Raw genomic sequence first — 22,443 nt, forward strand, 5'->3', positions numbered from 1 at the left:
GCCGCTTTGAGCGTTCACACTAGAGCGCGTTTGCTGTCGCATTTTATTTGTAGTGTGAACAAGCAGACAAAAAAAAATCGGATTTGATCAAAAAATCGGAATTGAGCATTAAGACCTGCAGCGTGAACGTAGCCTATGTTCAGTATTTATTGATTATCCGTTTGTTGCATTTTGAATTTCAGATGTGTAAAAGTCTCCCTAGGTTTGTTGCTGTGTGCCCAAATGTCAGCTTTGGCCTGATAATTTTAAACTGGTTTTGAGGTTGAGATGAAAAAATAGCAGCGGCGGTACAGCTTTGTAGCCAAGTTGAAAATGTTTCTGGCAAACATCACTGATGTCTAACCAGGAAAGTAATCAAATCATGAGACAGCCAACAAGCAATGAGAGAGCAAAGGAGGGGACGGGTGGATCGCTCAGCAGCCGAGTGATACATAAATATGATGGTGCATTCGAGGCTTTCACTCTACGCTGGTAGAAGTAGCATTATCAACTACTGAGGTAGCCTACGTTTAGATATTGAGGTATTCGTCTAATGTTACATCTATGCTTTTCACTGAAATGCCTGAAATCTACTACTACAAAAATTCTACTTTCTGATATTTATTAGAGATATTTTTTTAAACTAGTTGAACTGAAGATTTGTTACAAAGAGCGTTGAATAACAAGTTTTACACAAACACCTGAGAATTCTGATAATAGACTGGGTCCCTGAAAGCAGCATTACCACCTGATCCATGAAGATTTTCATTCCATGAGACTCCTCGTAGGAATCTTGTTTTGCATTTGCAGTGGTAGAAGACAGCCACTGCAGTCTGTTTAAAGGGCTGAAGTCGCACCGTGTTAGCTGCTGTTACACGACAGTCTGTTACAAGCTGAGTGAAGCACATGTAAGAATGTGGAAAAGATGAATATTTGTTTTATATTTGCAAATTTGAGCTGTAATAAATTAAACTAAGACACCGATAACCCTTGTATGTGTGTTTTCTTTCCTCTGTGTTTGTCTGAAAATGTTTTCAGGGTTTCATAAATTAAAGCCCTTTTTGTCTAAATATTAAGATCAGCGAGTGATGGATGGACACTTTCGATTCAAACACTTCCCACAGAAGAAAAACACAAGTCAGCTGTTAAATACAAACATTTATATTCCAGCTTCCTGGTTGGAAAACAGTATAAAACAGCATTTATGTACAGCTGCAGTAGAAAAGGAACCTGACAGTATTCTTGTCTGTATGACAGACGCTGCACAGACACCAGTGTTAGTGTCACATCTCTGATGCAACACGCTGACCTACTGACACATTTCACCAATCAAAAGAAATTTTTAAAAAAACTAAATGAATTGAAACTTCTGCATCACGGTAATGCTGAAGACTGAAACACGCACGTTTAGAACTTAGTCAGTGTTGCTGGACTTTCTGTAGCATGTGCGTCTGCAGAAGCAAAGGCTTCTTCCTTTGATTAATAAAGGGGAAAATAAGTTTCATGGCAGCAGTTTACTGCTCCGTACTTCAGTGAAAAGCTGAACAGAGTACTGAAATATGTACTTAAGTGGTTCAAAGGTCTGCAGATGGTCTACTCTGCAGACCGAGTGCAACCTTAAATACTGACTGACCCATGAGCGGCTTTGACTGAGGCTCACATCGTTGGTGTGGGAGCGGCTCTCCTGTCAGAAGTCATTACTGTCACCAGCAGAGCTGAAAATACTTTAAATACTTTTACAGTATTTTTACCACTTGGGGGAAAACAGACACTTAAAACATAATTCTGAGTTTTTCCTTCCTAAAGTTAAGGTGGACCTGCCCTTTTAGAGCAGACCCATATTTAACCCTAGTCTGGTGACAGCTGATGACTCTGTTTATGGTGCTGCTGTGGTGACAATGTCATACGGTTCGTGTCACCTTCAGGTCTGATGAGCAATCTGAGTGATTTTCTGCAGCATGTCCTCCGACTCCAGCTGCTCGAGAGTCAGCAGAGACAAACCCAACTGGTCCTCCTGGAGAGAAAGAGAGAAGCAAGCATGGCTGCCTGGTCAGCTGTTGTCCGGAAACCTCAGCGCTCATAAGAGCTGTGCAGCTCCGTGCAATTCAAACTGCTTTACAGCAGCATTTATTCATCTGATCAACAAAGTCAGGTGGCTCATGATCTCGATGGCAGTGGGTTGGTTGTTCTGGTGCCAGAGTTGTGCCAGTAAACAATGACACCAACAACTCGTCAGACACTTTAAGATTAATTTGCTAGATTATAAAACTTTTCCCCATTTAAGGTATTAAATTATAACATTAAGTTTCATTTAGCTTCAGAAATGAAGCAGACTCTTAGACAAGAGGACAGATGTTTGAGCCAATCACGGGGAGAAGATCACTAAACCCACTGCTTTGCTCCTTTTAAAGCCAGTGTGTTGTCCTGTGTTTGTTTACTCGTTGCAGTGGTGCTTGTGATGCTTGGCCGGTTGTACCTGTCTGAAAGGCTGAGCCATCTGCCGCAGGAAGTGCTTGGAAAGCTGCACGGCCTCGTCCACGGTGAGGTTCAGACTGCCGTCGTTGATGTGCTCCTGAATCCAGCGGGGTAGCTTCCCACGTTTGTCTGCTCGTGCGTAACGCTGCAGAGCACAGAGGAGGTTAGTACAGACTTCGCTCAGCTACTTCAGCGTTAAACTCAAAGGACTGCTGCTGTGAAGCAGAGTGTAGAAGCCTGGAGTACTGCGGCAGGATCAGACAAATATTCAGACACACCTTGTCAGCAAAAATCATGAGTCCATAGTCAGTTTTGCCTCGGATGGCTCTGCCTACGCACTGAGCCGCGTGGCGCATGGCGTCAAACGTCAGAAAGTCGTTCTCCCTGATCTGAAACTGATCCCGAAGGTACTCCAGCCGAGCCTGAGTCGAGTTACAGAGAGAGAAAAACCCTTAGGGAATCACGACAAAACTATCCAGACTGAGAAAAGGGAAAGAACACAAACTAAAATGTGTGGTTTTGTTCCTCGTTTGATAATATAAATCCTTAAATAGCAAACATCACACAAAATATGAATAGATTTAACTTTCTGAGCTTTGACCCCACACAGAGGTGACTCTGACCTTTAGGATGCGGCTCTGCGTATAAACATACGGCACTCCAAACATGATGACAGCACGGCCATAATGGTGCACTGAACAGAAAACACAACGAGACTCAGAGTCAGCGACAAAGCGCACGTTTGCTTCACCTTATCGTCTCCAGCCACGCAGGACTCTTCTTCTGCTGTTTGCTTTAATTTGTCCTGCTGGAGCCGCACAGAGCAACTCGATGACTTACCGAAATCGATCCCTTCAGACACTTTTCCTCTGGCCACAGACAGGAGGATGGCTCCTCGGCCGTTCTCACACGCCTAAACAGCAGAGACAGAGAAAGGTCAAAGGTCATAGTCTATCAACACAAAAGACCTGAACATCTGTTTGTTTGTTCACGGCTCAATTTATGATTTTGGTCTCTTTGTTAGTTAAATACTACTACAATAATGGGTCTGACCTCTTGGTATTTCTCCAGGGCCATGCTCGTCTCTGCAGCATCCTGAGTCTCGATGAAGATCAGCTTGTTTCTCTGGATATTCTCCAGGATTCCCTGCAAGCGAACGTGACCCCAGACACAACAAAAACACACAAAATTAATTTATTATTAATATATTAGTTACTAAACGGACTGGGATTAAATAAGAGAATGCTTCTTCCTGCTCATTTTTGAACATGTAAAGTTATCTACTGTGATTATTTTTCTCTTTATGTTTTATTTTGTTTGTGTTTTTTCCTTCATTGTTCTGTTTTTTTACATGTTTAAAATAAAACCACTTCACAGATTACAGAAAGATATGTCAGATTTCTACAGCTTCACGAAAGGAAAACGGCGGTTGTTTCAGTTACTCAGATGCTTGTGGATTACACACACACTGACCTGTTCATACCAGGACGCCACGATGTTCTCCATGTAGACGTAGCTGGTGAAAAACGCCACAATCCCATCGGGAACGATCGCAGACATCTCCAGAAGCAGGTTACCATAATTCCGAATCACAGCTGGAGAAGCAAACATGAAAATTATCTCGTTACACGTTGATGAAAACACAGCGTTGTCATTTGTAGTTGTACGGCCTTTGATTTGAGAGGTCACGCTCAAATAGCACAAGTTTTTTTTACTAACCGAAATCTTCTCTGGTCTCAAACTTGGAGCTCAGGGCCACCTGGTCGTTTCCTCTGCCAACAATCTGTGAAAGACAGAAACAAAGTGATGGAAATGTTTATGTTTCTCTCCTCTTTTTGTTCATGTCTCCAAGGTGGTGCTGCTTTTGTGACTCCACCCAGGACCACAGTTGGGTTTTTTTCATATTAAGTGTTGTTACAGACCAGAGGGCAGAGGCAGGTGCGCGCCAGTGTCATGGTGAAGGACGCCATGGTAACCGGGCGAAAGTCAAGGATGCGGGGATAGATGTCCAGGGGGGAAAGTGTCTGAAGAGAGGAGAAACATCAGGGGTAAGATGGTGAAATTAGATCAGGCTTTCATTTAGATCCTTCGAATCAGATCTTTCATTTCAAAGGCTTCAAAGAGGCGATGACCTGATGTCTGTTGACTCAGGAACAAACGAGGTGCTTCTAACGGCTTCACTTAGACGTTTAAAACTAAGAACAAGACACTGCAAGAAGGAATTCAGACCTGCACATGTAAGAAAAACTCAGCAGTCACACGTGTCGTTGAATAAACAGCAGGATTATATTTCAAGACATAACATGTTGAATGGAAGTTTTACAGTATTATGATGTTATTATAGGAGGTCTGCAGGGAAAAAATGAAGCGAGAACTTCACCTAATTTTGTTTCAAAGAATAAAAAGGAAACTTGATTACTTCACTCACTGTGCGGACGTCACCAGATTGTTTTTGTACCTTTAATGAATAAAAATTGTAAATTAAATGTCACCGGAAATGAGCAGGAAGTACGCACCCCTGAGGTGATGACGACTGACTGGAATCTTTGGAAAACTGGTTTGATGGCTATAGACGGGTCCATGCAGCTGAGAGGGGAACAGACAAACACACTGACCTGTGATACACAGATATCAACCTGGCATCTCCTTTTGTGTTAAAACGCTTTGTGTAAAAGAATGAAACTAAATGACAGTCACAGGTAATCTCCTCTGCAGACGGCGGCACATGAACTCAGAATTCATTGTGCAGCTCACCTGAAATGCAGCACGGGGTTGGCGATGGTCGGAGTTCTGTCTTCAAAGGGCTCGATGATGATGGTGAAGCCTTTTTAGACACAGAGAGATACTACAGATCATAATCCAACAGCATCTGCGTTTATTAATGCCACCGTGTTACTTGGAGTTGAACAGAGGCGGGACTTTTTACTACCTTGGCTGTAGGTGCTGACGAGAGTGGCGAAGTTCGAGATGAGAGTAACAGCTGAGAAGTCTGCGATGTCGGCGATCTCCAGAGTTCGAAGCAACGACTGCAACCGCTCTGCACAAAACCTGGAGATACAAGGAGGATGGATCGGTGATAAAGAGACGGGAAACAGAAACAACCAAGACACTAAGCGAGGCTGTTCGCATTCGCAGAAAAGAAGCTGAAACTGACCTTAGAGGCTTGCGGTCGATGCAGACTTTTTCGAAAATGTCTTTAAGGAACTGCGGCGCGCTCTCCTGTACGACGTGTTGGACCCTCAGACGAGACTTCAGATACTCCAGGAAGCGTCTCATGAAACCTACAAAGTGCTCGGCTGTACGAATAGAGCCAGGCACCGCCTCTGACAGAAAGAGAGGAGGATAGTTTGTGCTCATGTCTACAATAAGATTCGGCTCTTCATCTAAACCCGTCCAGAAAGATTACAGTTCCAATGTTTGGAGTTTGATGCGCACGGAGGACTTAATAGAGACAACTTGAAATGCTTACTACTAGAGATGGACCGATCCGATATTACGTATCGGTATCGGTCCGATACTGACCTAAATTACTGGATCGGATATCGGAGAAAAATAAAAAATGTAATCCGATCCATTAAATATCACGAAAGCACCTCACAAAACTTGCAACACGCCGTAACTCACCTCAGAACGTTAGCACGTCGGAGCAGTATGCATCACGTGATAGAGCGGCTGTGGCATGAGACTGTCGGTGGTCTGGATAGCATGTGGAGCTTCGCTAGCAACCCGGCATTTCATCTCCGACAAAGTTATCCCCGAGAGAAGTAAAGCAAGTGTGTAAGTCCATCTCTGAATGTTTGTAAAGCATTCCTGCGTTAAGCTTAACAAACGATATATGGAGCGACTGCCTCTCCTTGCTGCTACTTCAATCATGAAACTGATCAATGATCAGCTGATCGTCTCTCTTCTTTGTTTTTGGCCCACTTTGCACCAGAAAGAGGAAACCAGCGGCTGAACAACAGCAGCACGTTTAAGCTTGATCAGCTGTTGTTAGAATTTATTTAATATTACTTTCTACTCGAGGATCTTTTTCTACGTAGCTGACGGCTGGTAACTGTGCAGGGGCGGATCTAGCAAAGTTTAGCCAGGGGGGCCGATAGGGCATTAACAGGGAAAAGGGGGCACAAAGACATACTTTTCTTTCTTATTCTCATTTAAAATGTCTAGCTTTTAATAAATAATTATCTGACACCCAAAGTTTTAATTTGATGCAAAATGAATAGAAGTCCATTACTGTATATAGTGACTATTAAGTCTAATATATATACCCTAGTAAGCTATAGTACTTTTTCCTTTGGGAAGGTACCATCTGTGCAGTCTGCAATTTTGTTGAAGAAAGATGTTGAATCTATTTAATATTTCTTGAAAAATAATTGATTTCTGTGCATTTTTTTTCACACTGCATCAAATTAAGGTTGATTACGTCGATTAAGCATCATGAGGTGGAGCGTGAGGGGTGGTTCCCTATTTTTTATTTATTTATTTTTGTTGTTGCTGGGAGTTGGAACCCTATTAGTTAGGTTGCTTAATATTTACGCTAAGTACTCTTTAAAATACCAGAATAGGGAGGATGGTGTAGGTTTAAGTTTATTAGATTGATCAGTATTGCTGAACTATGAAATATTTTTTTTTGCATACAGGTATAACAGAATAGCTTTAGTGTAGTTGTTGTTTTAAACTTGAGTATGAACTTATACAAAATGCAGCAAGATATTTTAAAAAACAGTTTTGTTGATTAAAAAACACTATATCGGATTCATATCGGTATCGGCAGATATCCAAATTTATGATATCGGTATCGGTATCGGACATAAAAAAGTGGTATCGTGCCATCTCTACTTACTACCAAACTCTGCTTCTAAACCAGCGCTTCAAGATTTACTCTGAGCTGAGAGAACAATTAAAGGAAAAACCTTGAAGGATTTCATCAGGCAACACCGGATTTGCGAGGTAGATGTCGGTTTCTCTCGCCACATTGGCTTCCTTCAGCCCCTCCACCAAGCGTCTGTACTCCTCCCTCAGCTTAGCAGCATCCGTCTCCTTTATCCTATAAACACAGGCAGATTACAGTAGCTTAGATTAATACTCATTCGTAAGATTTCCTTATTTTCTGTCTCTTTAATCTGTTCTGCAAAATTACAGCCAGTAAGAGGAGCAAAGACGTTCCAATTATTGGTGCAATCTTTCATTCGTTCAGGAAAACATGGATGCACTTCCATGTTGCAAGTGATGATGCAAGCATTACTTGTGTATGGTGTTCTGGAGAGTGTCCACGTTGGTCTGACAGCGGTCCAGCGTTCGCCTGGTGATATTTACGCTCATGGAGTCGATGCACACGTTGTCTGAGGAGAGAGTGAAAGAAAATATGAATTATTTTAAATAATTACTGTAAACAAATTCCTAAAATAGACAAATACATTCAGTTAAATGCACCGAATGTGCATATTAGACTCAGATTAATTGCTCACCGATATTATGAGCCTCATCAAATACCACTACAGATTTCTTTGCCAGCTCTTTAGACACCAGATCAGCTATCTTGGGGTCCAGCAGGTAGTGGTAGCTGTACACCACAATGTTGGCATGCAGGATCTGAGAGAAATCAAGAGGAAACAAGCTTCAAGATACAACATTAAACTCTGGATTATTCAGTAATGAGAAGCTGACGTGTTATCATTTATTTTCCAATTAGAGCAGCCAGTGAGAAAAATGTTTTTCCTATAAAAGCATGCAAACAGCATTTTACATGTAATAAAACACTCAAAATCTCATTCGTGTTCATACACATTACATGGTCACGGATTTGGCGTTTTCACAGTAACTCACTGAATAGCGAGCCAGATAGTAAGGACACCAGCCCTTCCTCCTGCCAAAGGCCTTGAGGTCATCAAGGTTGTAGATGCCAGCAGGAAGAGGCACCTGTCGGCCGACTGAATCGAACTCCTGCAACACAAACCAGGTTTTCCTGTTTCCCAGTTTTCAGGCATTGCAAACCTACACAGTTTGTATCTGAGACTTATAAAACTTTATCAGTTCCTGAGTTCATGTAGGCGACAGCCAGAAAGCAAAAACACTTTTCTAATCTGCATATCTGATGGTGTCGAGTAGTGGCTGGATTTAGATTTTCAGGCTGATTAAATGCTCCTAACTAATCATGTCGAGCCAGTACGTTGTAATCATCCAGCACAGAAATGAAAAGATTACTAAAGAATAGAAACCTGAACTTGTTTTTAAATCTTTAATCCATAAAGATCAAACCCCACCCGTTACGTTGAAGCCTGATGCCGTCATGTCATCAGCCATTACAAAAAACAAAACAAAAAATAACTTCTGCTTCTGCTGAAAAACACCATCTGATGTGAGTTCTTACCTCGTAGAAGCGACAGACGGGCAGGTTGGGGTTGCTGTGATGTTGTGCGCGGACGTACGATGCTGTCAGACTGTGGCACTTCCCATCGACTTCCTTACCGAAGCGCAGAGAGCTCACCTGTGTGAAGACAAGCGTGTCGGTCACTTTTGAAAGGAGAAAGCTGAATCCTGAATCGCTCCTCTGGCTTTGTGGGATGCAGGTGTTCATACCTCAGGGTGGATGCAGAGGTTCTTCCTGGAGGAAAGAGCAAGAGCCAGGAAGTTGTTGCTCTCTCCTGTTTCTTTAGTGTAAAACTCCATCAGCTTCCTCAGCTCCTCCACAACCTCATCGGAAAGAATCAAACACAGTCTGAGACGTCGGGGCTTTGAAAGCTTCTTCTTGTTTAACTCAAAAAGAAAGTTACACAGTAGAAACACGCTTCACTGACGACTGATTTGACGTCCACTCACCTTCTCGATCTCTGGAACTGTTCTAGAGCAGTAAATTAACTTGGTGACCTCCAGAGGGAAAGCCTGAGAGAGCGAGAACATATTTACATGCTAATCTGCCACCAGCTGTTAGTATGAACCGTTTATGAGAGAGGCTGAACTCACCCTTTGGTAGGCCACAATGAGGGACAGTAGAGAGATGGTCTTCCCTGTTCCTGATGGCATCTCCAAGACTCCATGACCCTGAACGGGAACAGGTTCGGTTAACACAGAAAGCAGCAGCTGAAAGTAAACACTCACTTTTAAACACGTGTGTGTGTGTGTGTGTTTGTGTGTTAGTGGACACACTGTACTTCCCTGAAGGAGCAACAAAACACGACACGATGACACAAAACACTGTAACTTTAGGAATCATCTCTTCACCTCCAAGGAAGAAAAGGAGGAAATACATACATGCATGACTGGAAGAAAAATGTGAACTTTTCTTTAACTGGAAACAGCAAAGAGCAGAAAATATGATCATCCTAAATAACTGAAACAACAACTGGATAAAAAAAGATGACTCGTCTTCCATCTTCTTCAGACCAAAATGAATTTATCGCTTCCTCCTCTGTCCCCAACAGCAGCTGTACAGGCTTCATATATCACATGTCCTCCTTCACCACATCCATCTCTCTGAGTTCTTCCTCTTCTCTCCTGCCTGGCAGCTCCATCTTCAACAACCTCTGACCAATATATCCACCATCCCTCCTCTGCAAACGTCCAGCCTCTCTAACTTTGTCTACAAACAATCTCAACCCTCTGATGTATTCAACTGTAATCTAACCAGCCTGGTCACTCACAATGAAAATCTCAACATCCTCAGTTCAGCCTCCTGTCTTTTTTACGGTGCCACCGTCTTCAAACCAAACATCATACCAAGTCTCACTACCATCTTGTAAACCATGCCTTTCACTCTTGCTGATATTATTCTGTCGCAAAACACTCATCTCCATGCAATCCACCTCTCATCTCCACTGTTCATTACTCTCGTTCACACGTGTCATCCAACCCAGGGTATTTGTGTAGATAGGAGCACTGTGCATGAAAACCACACCTTCAGATTAACCTCTAACGCCACCCACCTTGGCGTCCAGCGTCCTCTTCAGCTCCAGCATGTAGGAGTACTGCTCGGGGTAGATGTAGTCATAGGGAAAATACACCAGCAGACCCTCAATGTTGAGCCTGCAAGGAAACAGCAACGATGCTAACAGTGCACAGCAGCTGTACAGGCTTCATTCTGGACTATCTTTAAGCCAAGTATGTGTGAATGAGTGCGAGACATCTAAAATAAAAGTTAAAACAATGATTTGGATAAACTAGAGCCACAAAACTCTGATTTTATGTGGACTTGGCTCAGGTATGTCACAGTTGCTGGAAACGCGCTAACACTGAAAGCCCGTGTTGTCTGTTTGTACTCAGTAAAACACTCACTTCATCTTCACAGCACGTTTAGCGGCAGCTCCTCTTCTTTTTACGTAACTTGTGTTATTTTAAAACAGTCATTAAAATTTGAATGTGCGCCAAAAACACAAAACAAAACGCCGCATTAGCAACGCCACAGCCTGCTACAGCATTTAATTCTTCTTCGTTGATCGTTTGAACGCTATCACACGGATTACCGCCCCCTGCAGGCCAAAAGGAAAACTAAATACTCCTCTGTAATGCTTCGAAGTTACATTTAAAACCCGTTATTTAATCAGTTTATAGTTATTATCGCCTTTTATTTATTTTATTTATGTATTTACATTTAGATTTGACTACGACTACTTCAACTGGAAGTGTTAGCCTGCTGCTATCGACGCTAACTTTGACCACATGCGAGTCATAACAATTTCATTTCCGGTGAATAGTTTGAAAAAGAAACGCTAACATAAATGGTATACTGTGTTGCCAAACATCGACACAAACAGCTGTTACATCTTACTGTGTAGCTGTAAATGTGACTTTTCGGTCGTCTTGCTTGTTACGTTATAGTTGTAATTCACAGCTGTGCTTTCTCCATGCTTTCGTTCATTATTTGGGCTTCAGCGTCTACAGCAAAGGCATGCATGTGTTGGGTAATTTCATTATATTTTGTGTTATTTGGAATACCCTATTATATAACTTTATTTTCACAGGCTTTTCCGGAAGTAGTTCCAAGTCAGCTGCATTAATGAGATTTTAGTCATTTTAAAGAGTTGCCATTCCAAAGAGTGACCACACGGGGGCAGCACATGGCAATAAAATCACCCTTGTGCACACTAGAATCACTAGAGTCCTTTCAAAATACTCCTATTGGGATGAGTTTTTCATCCGCTACCACAAAACAAAGCAATCTGAATTCTCAGAATATATTAATAAATAATTTTATATAGACAGTCAACAAAATTACAGTCCTTTGTTGTTGTTTTTTGCTTTCCATGTTCTTCAGTTTCACACATTAACATTTATTATACAGATTTACACTTTTACTGCACCTGCGCTGAATTGAAAACTAGTTTTTAGTGGTTTGAAATTTAATCTGAAAACTATTAAAAATGAATCTTTTTTTGTAATTACATCTTTATTCACCTCATCGCTGCATGTCAAAAACACCCATAAAGTATGCCTACTAGTGTTAATGTCTGTAAAGTGTGTGTCTGCAAAGAAGCAACCGCAAAGTTTTTGCAGTAGGAAACATTTTATTCGTACATTTACAGATTAATTATACATCATAGATGACATTTGAATAATAGGCTACTGTGAACATGCAGACAGTGAATGTCAGGGAGGCAGAGAGTGAGCCACAGTATGTATAAAGACATATCTCAAAACTCAAAGCAGCACCTTTTCTTATTCTTACCCTTAAAGCTTTTAAACAACACCAACATTAAGCATACCCAGCTTCTCTCTGATGATATATATTAAAAAAAAACAAAAAAAACAACAACAACAAAAAAACAAGGTTAAACCTGCCAGTGAAATGTTGATTAAATGGGATACAATCATATTAGAGGATGACAGTAAAGTCAGCAGCAGCAGAGTTGATGTAAAAGAGTGGAGATGTCAACATTTCATCCCCAAATCACACCTTAGAAAGCAAAGATGAAGAATTTAACCTGCAGCATTAAACTAGTAGTATTAGCAGTTTGTAGCTTAGTCTATGTATGCAATGTTAACTCTGCTGCATAAATACACATTTATCCTGAAAGAATTAATAGCTGTGCAGCTGGAGATTCCTCCTGTTTTCCCAGGCCGATCTGGAGACAAATATATTTGACTCTGCAGAGAAGTGAGCAGGAAATCCTCAGTGAGAGTCAGATTAACAGGCGATACAGATTAAAGGGAGCAGTGGTGATGTTACTGCAACTGTGCTGGTTAACTTGGAGCAGGGCTGCCAACTTTCTGCTCTCAGTTGGGGTGAGATGAGGGCCGCGATGTTTATGTGGGACAATTAAACACACAAAAATGATGCATGTCACAGGTGAAGGACAGCCTGCATTTCCTCTGATAACTTGTTTGTTTTGCACACTTCTCTATCCCACGCTCTCAGCTGGGATGTACTTGTGGATCAGCGCAGCTGTTTTACTTTTCTATACTAGGTCCATTAAAAATGTGGGAAGCTGTCTCAGAATGTGGGACAGTTTTAAAAGACGATAATCTTTTTTTGTGTCACTTTTGGATGCCTCCTCGCTTTAAATAACCCAGAAAGAGGAGCAGCGACGTATTTTAGGTAATTTTCAGGATAAATCTGCCAAATTTTTTTTGCTGGTAAAAATTCTAAACGCCTCTTGGCTTATTTTATTGGTTAAATTAATGATTAAAGGTGTCGTCCTCCTATACAGCCTGCTGTTACAGTGTTTATGGATGTTTACCGTAAGTTGAAAAGTTTTTTTGAAAAGCTTTGTTGCAGGGTTAATTAATAGTTCTAAATAACTAATACAGTTAGCTCTGTTGGACTGTTTGGTTAAATATGTGCAGCTGTTTCTTCTGTGGGGACTCCCACATGTATCCTTGTGAAGCTGCAGGTATTTAATACACTCACAGGAAAGACTTCCCCCATCAGCTGAAAGCAACAGGATGCTTATGGACCTGTTTTGGTTCTAAAATGGGCAGAAAACACCTGCCCAAAAATAGATGCAAATGGGTGTATTTGCTTTAAATAAAGGAGGGTCTGCAGGTTTGTTTGGACACCGTGAGAATGATGATGTGCATGTAACCGTTGGCAACCCCGTGTTATAGTTTAAATGTCTATGTGCATGAGGTTCAGCTTTGAAGGCTCGAGCAGCAACGTCCTGCATTTCAAGCTTCTTGAAGTCTTTTATCACCTTCAGACTCGGCTCTCAGGAGTTGGTGAAAAAAAAAGTTCTCCTCCCTCCTCCGTCAGTCCCTCCATCTTTTGTCTCCATCAGTCTGTTCAGAGTTTTAAAGGATATATTAAACCATGTATAAATATATCTTTTTGTCTCATTAATCTCAATCACAGCTCGCAGTGGTTGTCCTCAGCTTTGTAGCGGTCCATGATGCTCAACACATCCTCCAGGATGGATGGGCCCAGATCCAGGTTCAACCCCGCAATGGAGTCAGAGCGCGACACACCAGAGGGCTTTGTGAGGCCGGCGTGGTGAAAGACTGTGCAGGGCGACTCGCTGCGTTCGCTCCGAAGATCCTCGTTGCTCAGGTAGGTGTCGGAGTCCAGGCTGAGGCCCCGGCGAACGTCCTGTGGCCCGCAGATCTCTGACATGGAGTCCTCGGAGGAGCCCTCAGAGAGGGAGCCGGAGGAGGGGACGAGTCTGCGGATGGCTGGGGAGAGGGAGATGTCACGGCAAGGCTCGGACGCCAAGCGACCCACCACGCCGTTCTCACAGAGCGACACAGTCGGGTGCTGCTGGCGCTGACCGTCTCTCTGGCTGCAGCCATTGTTCTGTTTGGGGCTAGCCGCAGGAGGCTGCTGATGGTGGTGGGAGGGACCATCCAGATGGAGGCGCGGCGGTTTGGGTGGAGCCTGTTCATGAGCGATGAACACAGGCATGGAGATGGTGTTCTTCAGCAGGCCGCTGGACGAGTGCTGGTAATGGAAGCCGTTAAAGGCGTAGCTGTGCACGTCATCTTTCGCGGTGAGGCCCTCTCCCAAGTCTCTCTCCATGCTGTGCGAGCGGGCGTGGCCGTTCTGCGTCCGGCTCGTGGGTGGCAGCATGTCCATCTTACCCTGGAGGAAGCCCACGTCTCCAAACATGTCGCCCTCGCCTTCGGGCCCTACGTGTGCGCTGTGACGCACGTCGCCCAGCGGGGGGCTGATCATATCACCTGAGAGGACGTCCCGGAGCTTCAGCTTCTTTCCCTTCTTGGGAGTCGTTGTTTTTAGGTACATGGGCGTCTTTGCAGGCATCTTGATGTGGCGGTTGGGTTCCTCGGGCCGTTTGAGCTCCTCGGGCCGTTTGAGCTCCAGCAGGAGAAATTCAGCGGGAAGCAAACAGTGCTGAGTTGATAAGAAGCTCTCTTGGCTGTTTTTCCCACTCTCAGCTCAGATATTCAGTCTCTGCTGCTTCTCCAAGCGAGTAAACAAGTATTTAGGTCGGTCAGAGTAGCGATAGCAACCCGGCGGTTGAGCCTCACACTGACATGTGACTCAGGAAGGGAGAGTAGAAAGGCCTTGATCTCAGATCAGCTCCCTCTGTCTTCCCCTCCTACGCAGAAAATCCATATCAAAGCGAACGCCGAGCCCTCGTCTCCTCAAACTCTCGTCTTTATCCCGGCTCAGGCAAAGAGCACGCAGGGGATCAAGAGTGGGATCTCCAGCTGCCTCGCCGTCTGCTGCCCGGTCGGTCCTCCAAGTTCCTCAGAAACTTCAGGAATGTGACATCAAAACACTGGAGATCTGTGAGGAGAAATCAGAGCGAAAAGGGAGTCAAAAAGAGTCTGAAAGAGATCGAGGGGGAGAGGAAAAGCAGATAGATGGGACAGAGTGAGGAATGAAGCCAGGGGGGGAGATTTACAAGCACTTTTTCAGAGAGCCAGAGGACACTTGAAGGAAAACACTCCAAGAATCCACAGTGTTTGCTCAGAGGGCCCTGCCTGCCCCACACTGTGTGAAAATGTGTGACTGGAGGTCCTCGGGCTGCTCTTACAGAGTCACGCATTAGTCTTGCATTCCCAAAGACCCTTCAGCCTCGTCAGTGGAAACAAATTACCACACTGAAACTGTCGGTTTCAAAACACTCGTGCCTAATCACAGCATCTCATCAGGAAATAAAGTGTCTTTCCCGAGAAAGACACAGGGAACACCCGAAGCCTCGAGATCAGAACTCCAGTTATTTAACTGGTTAAACATGTAGAAGTGCAGGTTTTTCAGGACCACAGTTTATCCACAGCTCTTCAGTTTCCACTCTTTTACTTCAGTCATAGCAGATTAAACCTACTAACACTGAGAGTCGCCTCACCAATGGTTAGAAAACAATAAAGGGGTGAAAAAACAGGGAAATATCCGATACTGACAAAGTGTCTGAGGTGAGAATTTGTTCTGTGCTCAGTAACATGCTGACCTTATGCATCTGTGTTAAATTGCTTAGGAATGGAAAAAACCAGCTAGTGTGAATGGCTGAAAGAGGCCAGCAGTAAAAAGCAGTTTGTGTGTTCAGTAAGAGCAGAAAAGAGTCAAGTGCCAGTCCTTTTACTCACTGAAGTCCAGTTTTTACACCTACAGTGCTTAAAAAAAAAAAAAAAAAAAGTATTAGAGCATCTGGCATAAAGACAAGTACACAAATAATTTAGATGTCTGTCAGGAAAAAAATGACTGAATTTACATTTAGATACCCAAATCTGAGCCGGCAACCTGAGAAGTGAGAAATTAATCAAGCATTCAACCGCTAAAACTAATTTATTGTTCGTGTTTGCAAAAAACTGTAATTTGGTGCCTTAATTAAAAAATGTTTTAATATTTTTTCAGTATTTTTGGTAAAAGTACATTTGAAAATTCACAGATAACAACAATTATTATAATTTAATATTAAAAATATAATTTAAAGAGTAAATTACCATTAGACAAAAATAATAGCTAATTACCAGTTCTGTTAATTTAGGGCAGCTGAGGCATAAACCTTAGATTGTTTGTTTTGTTTTTAGATCATCACCCAAACTGTTTTAGTTTTTGATTTTAGTTTAATAACCCTGGAAACGGCAGTACTTCCCTTGGTAAAAGCTACACTCGCTCTCTCGCTGTCATTTTTGACACTGTCTCTGCTGCACAGAGCTGTTGCTTTTGCTTCTTCAGTGACCCAAAGACTTGCATTCAGACAAGCCTCCATCATTTAATAGGCGAATTAGAGAAAAGCTTTCCATGCATCGTTTAGAAAAACAGAAACAGCAGAACCAGTTCAGAGCCATCTGGTCGTATGTTAAAAACCAGTTGACCCACTTTTGGTCAACCTTTGGAAGAATTTGGTCTTGAATAGTTTGTTTTCTTGTATAATTTTGAGATCTTGTGAGTCAAATTGCTGCTTTATGTGCGGTCTCCGTGTTTAGAAATGAGAGAAGCACGCTCGCAATGAGCATAAAAACATTTTTCTTTAAATCGCACAGCCGTCATGTGTTTCTTGTGACTGCCCGACCCTCACTGGGTGTGTTTACTGAGGAAGTACATTGAGAATACTTTGGATTGCTTAAACAGATCTCTTTCAACAAATAAAATCTGCCGTCTTGAGTCATATTCGTGCCTCCGTCTGAGTGAAAAAACTGTTTATCAGCAGGGTTGATTTGTGCAGCTCTGAATCGTTACTGTCCCGGTGTTAAATCTTTGTATTTCTGATGACTCTTATCAGTTCTGACTCAGTCGTGGTTTTTTTTTTTTTTTAGCTTTTTAAATACGTAATAAACATTAAAAATACCAGAGTGAGATTTTTAGCTCAGCTTCAGAGTTTCCAGCACATCACAGAGGCATCTGAAGGGGACCTGTGAATCTCACACTGGGGTCAGGTTAGAGTACAAAAAAAAACATGCAGCTTGAAATTTGAAAGAAGGTCTGAAATGAGTAAACTTTGAGTTCAGTTTGAGATTGAACTGTTTGCTTCTTTTAGACAAGTTGCTTCACTTCTTCAGAAATTCTCAGTCCTCCTGTGATTTTGCTCCGGGACAAACTCTCATCAGTTATCAGCATTTTATTTCCGTCTTTTGGTATTTTCCAGCTGCCCCGTCAAACGGAGTTCTTGGGAAACCGCCGGCACAAACGGGAGAACTTCAGCTTTGGTGGAGTCTTTTCGCGTTGCAACATGTATCCTGCGACACATGCAGGCCACCCAGGGGACACGCTTTAATGAGGCCTGAAGTTTCAAAACACTGCTATGTGGAAAAAAAGATTCCTCACAGGTTACACCCTGGAATAAAAACAGTCAAACGAACAGGAGCAAACACATGCAACACAAGTGAAATTTGCTTTTCTCAAATTCAGTGAACAGAAGGAGAGGGGGGAGGTTTCTTTAACCAGCATTCAGAGTGTGAAAACAGAGAGTGTGGCTTTGGGTTCAGGTTCATTTAAGACCGAGGTCAAACTTCACTGTGCTGATAAATGATTAGAAACTATGCAGCTCTCATTTATTCTTTTAATCAAACCGACTGGATGTGTTTTAATAACATTACAAGTAGTTATCCTCTCTGTCACAACAGAGCCCACTGAGCATTGGTGGTTTTTAGATATCTGAGTGAAAAAAGAAGTGAAATCTTATTTAAAAGCTGCTAAAAACAACTATGAGATACACTCCCCGGACGCTTCATTAGGTACAGCTTGCTAGTACTGGTTTTTCGTTCAGAACTGCGTTAATTCTTCATAGCACAGGTTCAACAAGGTGCTGCAAGCGTCCCTCTAAGATTTTGGTACATATTTAGTTGACAGCGTCACACAGTTACTGCAGATTTATCAGCTGCACATCCATGATGTGAATCTCCTGTTCCAGTACATCACAAAGGTGCTCGGTTGGATTGAGGCCACTTGAGTAACTGTCTGAGATGATTTGAGGTGTGTGACACAGTGTGTTGTCCTGCTGGAAGCAGTTATCAGTAGATCAGCATGGCTGTAAAGAGATGGACGTGGTCAGCAGCAACACTCAGGTGGACTGAGGACTTTAAACGTTGGTACTAAGGAGCCCAAAGCGTGCCAAGAAAAGCTGACAGGAGTGCGCACTGTGGTCTTCTGCTGCCATAACACATCTCCTTCAAGGTTTGATGTGCTACATGCTCAGTGATGCTTTTCTGCACAGCTATTTGAGTTAGTGCTGCCTTCCTGTCAGCTCAGCGCAGTCTGGTCTTCTCCTGTGACCTTTGACATAAACAAAGCATTCTTGCCTAGAAAACCGACGCTCATTTTCTCTCTTTTGGACCCTTCCCTGTGAATCCTACGGATGTTTGTGTAAGAAAATCTCAGCAGATCAGCAGCTTCTGCAACACTCAAACCAGCCCGTTTGTCACCAACAACCACACCACACTCAAAGTCACTTAAATCACCTTTCTTCCCTTTTCTGATGCTCAGTTTGACTTTTAACAGGTTGTCTTGATCATGTCGAGAGTTGCATTAATGAGCATGTGAACAGTATAAAATTAAATTGCTGTCTGGTGCAGAGAAACGGTCCGGGCAGTTAAATAAAGTGGCTCCAGTTAAGCAGACCTGAATCATTTGTTGTACCGTCTGTTTTAATCAGCTCAGCTCTGACACACGATGGTCTGATGAACTCAAATCTCCGGGATGAAGACACACGGCTCTCTTCTGTGATGAGCAATCGGAAGTTCAGACAGTGTCTGACGGGTGAAAACACCTCAAACCCTTCCCCCGATACTGGCAAAGACATGAAAGGGTAACTTCCCACTTATTATTAACACTCCAGGTGTTTTCAGCCCAGTTAGCGTCAGGCCTCTATGGAGGCCTAAAGACTTTCTTATTGAGTTTATGGTTTAAAATCACGAGTTTGAAGTCTCAATTAACACTATATGATATTCACTCAAGATTTTGGTTTCCAGGAATTAGACCAACAAGGAAGATGAAGCAGAGTATGAGTTAGGGTGTGGCTATTTTGTGATTCACAAGTCATCATGAGCGGTTTCTCCCTCAGTTCCACCCCCAGCTGAAAAAAGTCAAAATGGTAAAAGGCTTCAAAAGCCCACTGATGGGTGACGTTACGCTGGTGACATCCATGCTTCTTCATCATCATCATCATCATCATGTTTCAGATGTCAGATCTTATCCTGCACGACAGCAATTACTGCAGGATAAACATAGTGTAGTAAAAAGTGAAATGGTTCCTCCTGAGTTGTAAGAATGTGGCTAAACTCCAACAAGACTATTTAAAGAAAAAGACACAATTGAGGTCACAGATAATCACGGGTCAATAAAAGCCGATACAGGCCTGATCTGTAACAACTACTGAAACCTCCTAAACCAACGTGGAAGTGCCAGAAACTGCAGTTCAATGAATGTCCTCTTGATGTAGCCGCAGTGACGTCACCGGTAAAGTCCTCTGATGAAGCCTCAAGCGGAGGTATCCAACTTTGAAACGAGGGTCACTGCGTACTCATATCCCAACTAAGGCCAGCTATGAAACATGCTTTATCCTCCTTTGTGACTCTAATGCAGACCAACAGTGCAGTTTAACATAGTCCAAGTTCAAACACAAAACTGATGTAACGCACATAAGTTTATAGCTATTGCTAATTTTCAACAATTGTCCCTTGTTGGGCTGACAATCAAAATGTCCAAAAATAAACTTTGCCCTGCGTTCAGTATCACTTCAACCAAGCAACTGACACAACAAACTCATCGGGAAGGTGTTCACCAACGTCATAGAGCGAAGGGGACGTTTTCTATATATCAAGTCGCCCCCTGCTGGACAAGTAAATGCCAGTTTAAGGTATAAATCACCCATTTAACCTGTTTTCAGGCTCTGAGCTTGAAATTATTATCTGAATGACAAGTGGATGCATGCACTAGCGTAGGCTGCCTCTCCACTAACTCACCTCACTGAATTGCACGTCTTGAGTGGAATTTTTGGAGCATTTTGAATGATAAATAATGTGGGTTGTTATGTGGATATATGAGCCCATCCAAGAAGCTCCAGTTCTGATGGGTGAAATTGAAGCCTACGATTAGGGACAAAACAAGACTTCACCATCCCATAGATGACATTATGGCATCTTTTATTGCCTATTGTACCAGATGTGATTTACACCCTCATTTCCTCCATTTCTCGCTCTGCTCCTCCAACAACACTTTGCACAAACAGCTACGAGCAGCAAAGGAACCGAGCAGGGCAGCAACTCTCTCCGTCTGACAGCCAGAACATTAAGATGACATCATAAACAGCTCCGTCTAATTTGAGCCTCTGAGAGTCATAAAGAAAGCGACATTAACTTGTCAGCGCTCATTTTAACACAAAGGGGGCAAAAAAATACCAGTTATATTTATGCAGCACAAGTCCAAGCAAAGAAACACCACGCCTGATGAACTAAAAAAAATAAAAATAATGAGACTGACCACGACAGTGCAAAGACAAACAGGAATAATGGACCAGTCACAACTGGTACAGAAGGGTGGAGGCTTCTTCAGATGCTGGAGAAACAGTTTCTCTGGATTTTTATGAGTTTTATGGTTAAATTTGACTCAAAAGGCCTGGAAAAGGAGACAAAATGCTTTATTATTTAATTTTTACCCATATTTTTAATGGATCTCTACGTGTCAAAGCTTTGTACGCTATTTATTTGTTATTTTCACATTTGCCAACTAAACTTTCGATAACATGGCCATCAAAAGGTATTTCCAGCAGCTTCATGGTCTAACAATCCCAATATGCATCTACAATTACAACACCTACAGACTCAGGAACAGCTGAGAGCAGCAAACAAACTGCTGGGCCTCTCTTTTTGCTGGGCTTTTTACTCTGGCAAAAATACTGTGACAGAAAAAGTCATGTTTGTCCACTCACTCTCAACGAGTTATTCCAGTTAATTCATGAAATAAAACGTGTAAGATGCTTTTAAAAAAAATAGTATCAGATATAACTCAATTTCTAACTAACAGGCTTCATTATTAGTTTTGTGGGATGGGCATGGCTGGCTGGCCTCCTTTCTGAGTGACTGCTTTTATCCGGTGATGAAATAATGGGGAGGTTTCTTTTGGGATGAAAACAGAGCCTGAAGGTTCAGTAACTAGTCTGATTAGTTAGAAAATGATATGAATCATATTCTATTCCGTCACAGTCATCTTGACGTAATTGAAGTGTTTTTGGCAAAGTGCTCCCCACCACCATCATCAAAACACCGAATGAGGAAGAATGGCACTCCTTTTCTCCTCTGGAAAATCATGCCTCAAAGTAATCAAGCTGTTCTGGCCCTGACTTTTCTTTCCTTTTATTTTAATTTGTCACCCATTTGTAGGAGAAAACGTGGTCATATTCCTGCAGCGAAGGCAGTTTTGTGTAGAAGGAGTCGCAGAGCTACAAACTTCGCTTGCATCTAAGTGACAGAGAGGAGACTGTTGTGTAATGTTATTAGTGAGGAAATTCAATCACTGAAGTCATCGCCATCACACAGAGAGACGCTCACACTGATGGCTGGGACAGACTTGAATTACTTAATACAAGATCACAAGGAGTGCAATTAATTATGCAGCCAGTTCCCAAAAGATCAGACAACCAATCGCAGCGCTTCTCATTTTTTAGTAGATCTCTCTAAAACCAATTTCTTATCCCTGGCTTTTACCACACACACACACACACACACACACACACACACACACACACACACACACACACACACACACACACACACACACACTATTTTCTGCTTGGTTTCCGTATTACATAACATATTCCCAGCACTGGAAACTATTGTAAAGCAATAGCCAATTGCTGGAAAACACTATTGTTGTATATTCATTGGGAACAAGTTTATACTTTGGCCCACTATTTTAGAAATGAGTGTCATCTTTCTTCTCCCTGGGTCTCACTACACGAGGGAGAAAAGAGTACAATAAAGACATTCTGTGGAAGCAGTGTTTTTACCTGTGAAACCGGAAAGAAGCTGGTACACCTTATTCCGTGCAGATTGCCATTCATGTACAGTGGGGCAAAAAAGTATTTAGTCAGCCACCGATTGTGCAAGTTCCCCCACCTAAAATGATGACAGAGGTCAGTAATTTGCACCAGAGGTACACTT

General features: G+C 42.5%; 2 protein-coding genes across 4 annotated transcripts in view; both read right to left on the reverse strand.

Moving 5' to 3' along the window:
- Nucleotides 1-39: 39 nt before the first annotated feature.
- On the reverse strand, nucleotides 40-10,905 carry ercc2 (excision repair cross-complementation group 2). The gene is made up of 23 exons (XM_005932615.3): nucleotides 10,726-10,905; nucleotides 10,377-10,476; nucleotides 9,418-9,495; nucleotides 9,274-9,336; nucleotides 9,034-9,147; nucleotides 8,825-8,941; nucleotides 8,281-8,397; nucleotides 7,923-8,046; nucleotides 7,700-7,796; nucleotides 7,368-7,501; nucleotides 5,609-5,777; nucleotides 5,384-5,502; nucleotides 5,209-5,278; nucleotides 4,971-5,040; nucleotides 4,377-4,478; nucleotides 4,174-4,237; nucleotides 3,928-4,049; nucleotides 3,508-3,600; nucleotides 3,295-3,367; nucleotides 3,078-3,148; nucleotides 2,733-2,876; nucleotides 2,456-2,599; nucleotides 40-1,993 (listed from the first exon to the last, which is right to left on the reverse strand). Exons 1-23 carry the CDS (start codon nucleotides 10,728-10,730, stop codon nucleotides 1,901-1,903), a joined length of 2,283 nt encoding a protein of 760 aa, XP_005932677.1. The 5' UTR covers nucleotides 10,731-10,905; the 3' UTR covers nucleotides 40-1,900.
- Nucleotides 10,906-11,934: 1,029 nt separating this feature from the next.
- Nucleotides 11,935-22,443, reverse strand: part of zgc:154093 (uncharacterized protein LOC777623 homolog) — a 15,323-nt gene continuing 4,814 nt past the window's right edge. For all 3 annotated transcript variants that reach the window (XM_005932623.3, XM_005932624.3, XM_005932622.3), the window contains exon 2: nucleotides 11,935-15,130. In XM_005932623.3, the coding sequence (XP_005932685.1) occupies nucleotides 13,733-14,641 (909 nt within the window). In that variant the 5' untranslated portion in view covers nucleotides 14,642-15,130 and the 3' untranslated portion in view covers nucleotides 11,935-13,732. The remainder of the gene's footprint in view (nucleotides 15,131-22,443) is intronic.

Source organism: Haplochromis burtoni, unplaced genomic scaffold (genome assembly GCF_018398535.1).
Source record: "Haplochromis burtoni strain Fernald_Lab_line unplaced genomic scaffold, NCSU_Asbu1 Contig_153, whole genome shotgun sequence".
NCBI lineage: Eukaryota > Metazoa > Chordata > Actinopteri > Cichliformes > Cichlidae > Haplochromis > Haplochromis burtoni.